The 8,313-nt window shown below is 40.7% G+C and overlaps 1 protein-coding gene across 1 annotated transcript; it reads left to right on the forward strand. All coding sequences in view use genetic code 11, as the record gives it.

The window, feature by feature from the left end:
* Positions 1-263: 263 nt before the first annotated feature.
* EGR_09239 (hypothetical protein) lies at positions 264-7,784 on the forward strand (the record flags this gene model as incomplete). The annotated part of the gene is made up of 6 exons (XM_024498488.1): positions 264-359; positions 857-950; positions 1,581-1,654; positions 5,984-6,151; positions 7,296-7,413; positions 7,555-7,784. 6 exons carry the CDS (start codon positions 264-266, stop codon positions 7,782-7,784), a joined length of 780 nt encoding a protein of 259 aa, XP_024347078.1.
* Positions 7,785-8,313: the final 529 nt, after the last annotated feature.

Raw genomic sequence — 8,313 nt, forward strand, 5'->3', positions numbered from 1 at the left:
GTCTAGTAAAAGAGGTAAACATGAGACAGTGCTCTTCAGGCACCAATCAATCAGGAACAGTTGATTTGGATGGTAGTACGAGACCTATCAAGAGCACACGAAATTGTTGGTAGAGGTATAATAATCACTTTTGACTTAAGTGTGTGTACAATCAACAGGCCAACGAAGTCCCACAGAGAAGCAGCAACGTCGGTACGCATTCCTTGTGTACAGAAAGTAGCAACATCTCATCTACTCCTCATGGTCACTTCAGATGAATGAACATGCAATGTCTACTTGCTTTATTCTTCGTAGCATTACGCGAATGTATCTGGACTAGCCGACACAATAGATTGGATGTTATTAAAAAACGCATTATTGTAAGCGCATAAACTGATTTGTCTTCGGTTTATAATTTTAACGTTTTGAATTGGATCTTATTTTTGGGTTACTCTATGTGGCATTTGTTGAAGGCCATTGTCGTTGTGGTTTGTTTTGTGTTTAACTTTTTCGTTCCTACTTTCTCACACTTTGTTGGGTCCACGAGCGTAGGCGAGAAAGGTGAATAACAGCGACCACTTTCATTGGTGATAGTGTGCGGAGTGGCTGGATGGAGTCCTGAAGCCTCAATTATTAGCCACTACCAGTTGGCAGAATATGGGACTCTGGTGATTGGATGGAGCTAATGCTGTTAGACCTACAAGCATGAAGCGATAGACACGCGTTGAATTGGAGTGGCAGTAAGCGTCAGGTCAAGGTGAACGAAAAAATAGTGGAGGAACTGCTGGGCAGCGCATGAATTGCAGCAGTGTGAGACCACTACAAGTAGTCAAATTTTTGTGAAAAAAAAGAGTTATATCTTCCTTTCCCTTCTCAGGATCAGCGGCGTTATTTGCTAGAAAATTCGGTTGCAAGGGCAACACCATTTGTTGAATTAAACATTAGTGGTACAAAAGATTTCTTTTACAACGGTATTAGCATCAACTGCAACGCAAAGAGGGCTGAAATGGACGCAAATTATTTGAAAGAGCGAATGCTAATTAATTGAAATTGGAATCTCTTATATATATACATATATATATATACATTTGGTCTCTTAGAAATTGTACAAGTGTGCATTCAAGTAACATAGCATTGGAACGCTGGAAAATGTCTGAAAAGAGTGGTGTCATATTGGCTGGAGTAAATCAAAGCGAAGTTATGAGTAGCCAATCCATTGGCAAAAATAAGTTAACATCACGAAGGCAAGCCGGGAAGGGACTGTCCCAAAACACGCCATTGAGCACGCATTTGTCAACCTCAAACGACATCTGGCTCACTGCGTTTGCTGGAGGAACACAATGATCGCACAGGTAGGAACTCGCTCTAACACGTTTGTTTACAGTCACAGAAACACATGATGGGAAAGGAAGAGCATATCCCCATATGTAATTAACTCATTCAACAGTCATTTCCCATAATCCCCTTTAATGCGTATCTTAACTCAGCGCACTTGAGGATTGTTCACCATTACAATAAGTCATAACGTCAGATGGTCGTGTTGGCTATCCGACAACGCGAGAAACCCACAATTCTGGTCTTTTTTGCCTTTAACGAAAAAGTAATCTTATCATACTTTACTCCATCAACCATGCACAACCGAGAAATGAGAACAATGAATGCAGAAGAATGGACTGTGAAGAATTACGGGCAATGAATTTGATGCATAACCGAGTAATGTGTCACGCAGGACAGAATTGCGATTGTCTTCTATACGATCTGTTCCCATACCCTAGAAGATGCCTATTATGGACTTAAACACCTTACCCTTGATTCCCCAAAATGGATTAGAGCATTTCTCGGGCCTCATTTGTCCCAACTCTGATGTTGTATTGTTTTTGGGCAGGCGTCGTAGTAGTGAATTAGCAAAGTATCGCACCGGGCGTCGCCTCACTTTCAACTTGTCAAATGTCATGGGGTAGACTGTAAAAATTGCACTGACCAAGACAAATTGCATGATAGAATCAGTTGCTGTTTAATGCTTGCTCTTCTGTGCAATTTGACATTTTCCAACAAAATGTGGTAAATCACAGCACAATCGTGTATCAGGTGACTCTCTTTCCCTTCACTTCAAGAAATCCTTAAGGAGATATCTCGACATTAGAACCAAACACTTCAGTAAAATATCTATTTCAGACTGCCATGCTCACTTGCCTTAAAGTGGATTAGCAAACAAAGCTATTTCCTCGGCGAAAAATGCCAACTCCATGTGTGACATTTTCGTAGTCAGTTGGACAAGTAGAAGAACCGGCTGATGGATGCGCGTCATAGTAGCTTCGAATGTTTTCGAAACATTCACGATTGACGGTATCCAGACTGCTCCTTCTTATATTTTGCAGCTGCAGTTAAATTTTAATGGTGCCAAATTTACTTATACAGACGTCATGGCATTTTGACCTGGTTCATATTCAGCGCCTAGGTCTCAAATTTGCTTGGCCTCTCAAAAACTCCTTTATGGTGTAATGGCAGTGTGGGTGAACGTGTAATGCACAGACTCACCCTCAAGAAAGACGTGCGACAAAGCGAAGAACACCAAACCCATACTGGCAATGTCGACAAGCATAACTATGACGGAGTTACAGAAGAGATGAAAACTTCAGGTTTGAATAAGGCCTTCCCTGATTGGGATTTTAGCGTCGAGCTGCACTGCGTAGTTGTTGTTAAAAGCTTTTGTTGATATGGATGGGCAACCGCAGGAGATCCTTTCTTTTTTTAAGATGCACAAAGTTCCACAAATTACGCAAAATAAAGGCCACTTTATTCACGTTGATGACGCACAAATTTAGTTGTTGCTTTGCTGTTTTACTTTTCGATTGTGGAATGCCTTGTATTAGTTTACCTTGATAATGAGCTCATTGCTTTATTATCACATTTGGGGTAGCTGTTATCTCTCATAATACGCAAATGAGCGTGTTGACAGCAAGTCAGGGCATTCGTGCGACGTGGATGCCGTTTCATTGCCCGTGGTAAGTGTCTGCGGGAGTGCGTTTTGGCCGTAGATATGGCGAAGCAATTGCAGCGTCTTGGTGGTTGCAGGACATTGAAGCATTCGCAGGAAGTGTCGCTGACTCTAAAATTGCCATTATCCTGCAATGAAAGGCGTTCCTTGCAAGGTGAGGTGTATCATTGTCCGCGTGGAGATTACCCTAGAGGCTATTATTGAATGTGTAGTAGGAACATCCTAAGCGCTCTATATTTTTCTCTCCTTTTGGGTCTGTAATCCGTGAATCAATCAATCAGAATGTCATGATGAATAAAATGGAGAAAACAGACACAAGCTGAACCCTTTTGCACTGAATCACAAAGCCTCAACATGTCTGACTGCATCATACAAATTTGCTGCAAACTTGTCAAATGTCCGAGTGTCGCATGTGTGAGGCGAGATGATGTGGCGGTTGGATTGCAGCAGTACATGCTGCAATACAAATGCATGTAGCTGTGTGAATGCCTTCATTCAAATAAGAGTACTTACGTGAAGTTGAATAAACCTAGTAATTTGCAGAAGAAATAAGTAGATCATGTCATCAAAGTAAAGTGATAGGTATGCCTATGCTAATGATAAAAATGATGGCACAGTATAAAATGACAAGCAAATGCTTCCTGGAATGGCGATCGCGCAGGCAGTCAACGCAATTCTCCTGCATCCGGTAGGCGTCGTTTCTAAACAAAGTGGAGGCAAATTAAAGCATTGTGAGTGACCCTGGAACACCCAATGTTGTTTGTGCAAATTCATGAGGAAGAACACCCCTATGCTTCCCTGCAACTTCACTGCATAAGCCTCAGTCACTATCATGAGTCCACTTGCATATGTTGGTAGCGAAAACATCAAATTATGACTAAAAAGGGAGATGTGGATGTTTGCACACAGCTTCACATAAAGTACGCGCGCACTAAACCTGTAAGAACTTACTCTAAGCACCAGACCTACACCTACGCAATTCTGGCTGAGACATGGTGGAGGTCAACGCAAAGGTGAGAGCCTTCTATTCACAGTTGCAACTCCAGTTTCACCCAATCAACCAGCCAACCAATCGCATTGATGAGGTTGAATTGGAGAGCATATAAATGCACACCAGACATTATGCTAGTCATGAACGTGTGCCATGTTGTTAATTGTCGTCTTGCTTATCTAAATCATCCATTGCTCTGGTACGTATTCATTCTCCACTTTGTCTCAATTTCTCATTAAATATGTCACCGCATGCCAAAACCCAATGCTTGTAATAGTTCGCTTGCCTATTGGTAGCAGGCCACTCTTACTATGCATAACATTGAAAGTGGTATAAGTGGTCCATTGTGATATAATGAAGTGTGCCGTCAGGCTAGCGTGAATCCATGTTCCGCGCTTAGGTATGCATGGAGTTGTACTTGTAATAGACAGCAAAAACCGCACAAAACATTCTGCGTGATGTTGTAGTTGGGTGGGAGACAAGTGAAAACATAACTTTCATATGCAGGTGCAAGTTACCGCTTGCATTAGACGTCTCAATGGACAGTTTCAGTGGAGTGGGCACTGAAACTGCAAGTATTGAAAACGTCGTGAGTGTAAATGCTGTTGGGGGAAGCGGGGATTGGGTTAGGAAATAGAGCCACATGCTATAAGGGCTTGGAAAATGTGCGCCTTTGATTAGGTGTCAGTGGCATTTTATGCGTTTCTCCTGATAACTCTTCCACATGAATTTATTTTGAAAGCAGAAGGGCCTCGTAAGTTTGTCGCTTGCGCTCTCACAAATTGGATAGGCTTTTGCATGACTAAATTAAATGAACTCAAATTTCGCGTTTATGTGTGCGAGATAGAAGCTGACCCAGTGTTATGGAGGTCTCGGATTATTGGGACGCCAGAGGGACCATCGCCACAAATGTATTTCCGTCTTCCTGAAGAAGCTGTATGCATTACACATTTGTTTAAAGCATATTTTTTAAACATGGTGTTAAACGATTAATTTTGTGCTGCTTGGATCTTTATCTTTACATCTCATCTGTCAGTATTTTTAAATAGGCATGAACAAGGTAATTAAAGTGTGATGTCATCCTGCCCCATGATGTTTTCGTTTGATCGCAGTTGAAAGGCAGGCAATCTGGTAAAAGCAAATAAGCAATGGCCAGTGCTATGTTGGCAATGAAGTCTGGGGTCGTCCCTGCCATTGGATGAAGTTAGGCTGACATCTAAATATTCCTCTTTTCCATGTACAATCCTCTCTTTTCAATTATTTGCCTATCGTAATAAAAGAACTGTTGAGTGTGAGAAGTGAATCGCACGAGAATCCTTTTCTGTACTTAAACAAATTGAACATTTTAAGGTGATCCTGCGCATGAAAGAAAGTAGGAGATACACAATTGTTGTGGGGACACGGCAGTAATGAAATAGGTGGTCTTGTGGACACCATTGGAAAAATTATGTCTCATTTTAGGAAGTGTCGACATCACTCTGAACGACGTATCATAACAGAAGGCATTGCTAGTAGAATCTTTATCCCCCACAGTTTGGACAGCATACTTCGTACCTAATTGTACATTTCAGAAGCCACGAGAAGGTGAGTGAGTGCAGTTGGAGAAGAATATGCAAGAATATTGCAGGATGGAGGCTTGTTTGTAATAAGTAAATTCACATATACCTTCGTTGCAAAACACAGTACTTTGGATAGTGAATGGTGTCCGTGTGGTCCATGTGATGCTAGAGGGAAGGTGGAATGAGGGAGGATAATTAGCAAATATTTTGCATGCAGATGAAGTGAACTTGGAGACATCGTTTCCGCTTTCTCTGTTCCTTCGTGGATAATCAAATGTGGAAATCAAATTCGCTGCTTAAGGCGCAAACATTGAATCTTGGGTTTGTAAATTGTTTCATCAATCTTGTGAAGGCATTGCCATATATTCCTGACAACACTAATGTATTCCTTTCCATCATTTGCTCACGATCGAGTTCTGGGTCAATTCTGTCCTTCATTCTTGATTTGAAATACAGGTTTACTTTGATATGAATGGAAGAAACCTGTACAGATGGAAAGGCAGTACTCTTCAAAAGCCCTCTTCACCCTATTGCCGTAAGTTTGAATACCATTTAATTGGGTCATATTTCGAGTTCTTAAATGCAGCTAATGTGCCAGTCATTGCTTTTCTCTACCTACTCAAGGTAACTTAATACGACATGAACAGTCCGATCAAAGAGTATTCATCGCGAACATCGCACGTGATGACAAAGATGCGAATAGCACTTTTGAATGGTCTACTCTTAACAGCAGACTGGTCATAAGTGTAGACTGGATGCAGGGAGGTGAGTGAACATCCCCTCTGATAAGGCAGGACTGTCGTCTTTCTTTGTAAAGAAACTGCTTCACCACCACTGCTACACCATGAAGTGAAATAAAACTAAGTCTTATCTAGAGACAAACAATTGTGCGATAGATGTAAAAAGTGGTGTCCTTTCGAAGTTACTGATATTATTGCATTGATTTAGGTAAATCGCCAGAAATTTCGCAATGCAGGGGTGAGTTCAAACGCACGGCTATTCGATGATGAGCATAATACCAGACCACTTTAAGTATTGCAACAATAAGTTTTGCTTTGTATATGCAACATAGTCCAATATGCATGAAGTAAATTAGAGTATTCTGTAATGTTTGATGCTGATGGGAGCTTAGTAAACATTTTGGCAGTGAATATTTGCTGACCGCTTACATGATGCGACTTTCGAGATACGAGGGTGGAAGGGATAGGTACAGCGAAATGTATCATGACCAAATTAGTAATGCAAAGTTGGTTGCAAAAGCCGTATATTTAGGAAAATGTATAGCATATGGTATTCGTGATGTGCTCCACCGCCTCCATATTGTACTGCACACAAACATTGGGTGCACAGTGCTGAATCCCATCCGTAAAAAGTGTATTGCCCCACACCCCCCAGAAAGCCTAAAAACTGACACATAGAAGTCTGCTTTATTTGCGAAATTGCCAGCAATGCTTGAAGTAGGCATATGCGATAAATGAAGCAATGGCTGGCACGACACGCATGATATCTAGGTGATAGTGCTGCTTGTATAGCAACAAAAACCGGCCAACAACCATCAAATGGGCTATCATTTAAATTCCAGCAAACAACTTTAGTGAATTTGCAATTTGTTAGCAGAATGAAAACTACCTCCGTTAGAAACAAACCGTACACTTCAACCGCCAATTTGATTCAACGGATTTCCAATTTCAGCTTAATTCATTCACAAATTAATGCGTTACCTTGGCAGAGACAACCTTCTCAGTGTTGCAGTTGTTTTCAATCCTAGTTACAATCACCAGATTTCATTAAAATTTTTACTATTGCCAGATATCCTCATTCATGCCAGATCAAACTCACTTCAATCCCTTCATTTGATATATGTAGCAAAAATGCCTTATGCATTCGTAAATTTGGAAAGTTGAATTAATTACTTTAGCATTGCATGAGTTGCGCTTGCATTAAAGTTGATTTGTTTTCTTTTCTCATTCGATGATCGTGTGCAGCAACAACTTCCTCGGGTAAGTTGATTAAGCTATCAATTGTAGTCACATTCATCACCCTAACACATTTCTTCAAAGCAACCAAATTTATTTGTCTGTTGTGTTGTAATTATCCAACTAACTTCTCCGCTTATTTTTATCTGCCAGGACGTGGAACGGCATACACTTCGAAGTGTAAGTTGTTTATCCATTCAGTGAACTCATTTCAAATTCATGAAGATATTGGTGGCGGAGATGATGATGATGATTCATTGGCTACTGAGTGCTTTCAATAACTGATTATTTTGTTGGGGTCAGGCCAGTGACAATTATCCATCACGTGTGAATTAGGGTAACTCCTCTGATGGAGGGGGATGAGCACTCTTACTTTCTCCTTGCCTACATTTCATCCATTCATCAGCGATGTGTCCACGGATTTACCTTCACTTGATTAAAGCATTTAAGCCTACAAGGCAATGTGCCTTGAAAAAGCCAAATAAGGTTAGACAATCTCATTTTCAACTTTACTAGCCTTTAAACTTTCCCACTGTTTATTTTGATTTTAGTCGTGCTTGCACTTCTGTCGGTGCTGATGCTCTTGAAATGCTAACTGTTTGGACGACCGAACTAACTGCCTGTTATTTATCATGTCAATTCTACTTGGATTCCACACTAACACTTTAAAGTGTTTCTATATCTTCTTTCATAAATCAAATTATCTACAATTGAAGCCCGTATTCTCCCTATTTTATAAAGCCTGAAGTTATCTGTGCATCGTTTCAGGCAATTTGCTACAAGTCATCTATTTATGCTTTCTCACGTCAA

Source organism: Echinococcus granulosus (genome assembly GCF_000524195.1).
Source record: "Echinococcus granulosus chromosome Unknown EG_S00139, whole genome shotgun sequence".
NCBI classification, from domain to species: Eukaryota; Metazoa; Platyhelminthes; class Cestoda; order Cyclophyllidea; family Taeniidae; genus Echinococcus; species Echinococcus granulosus.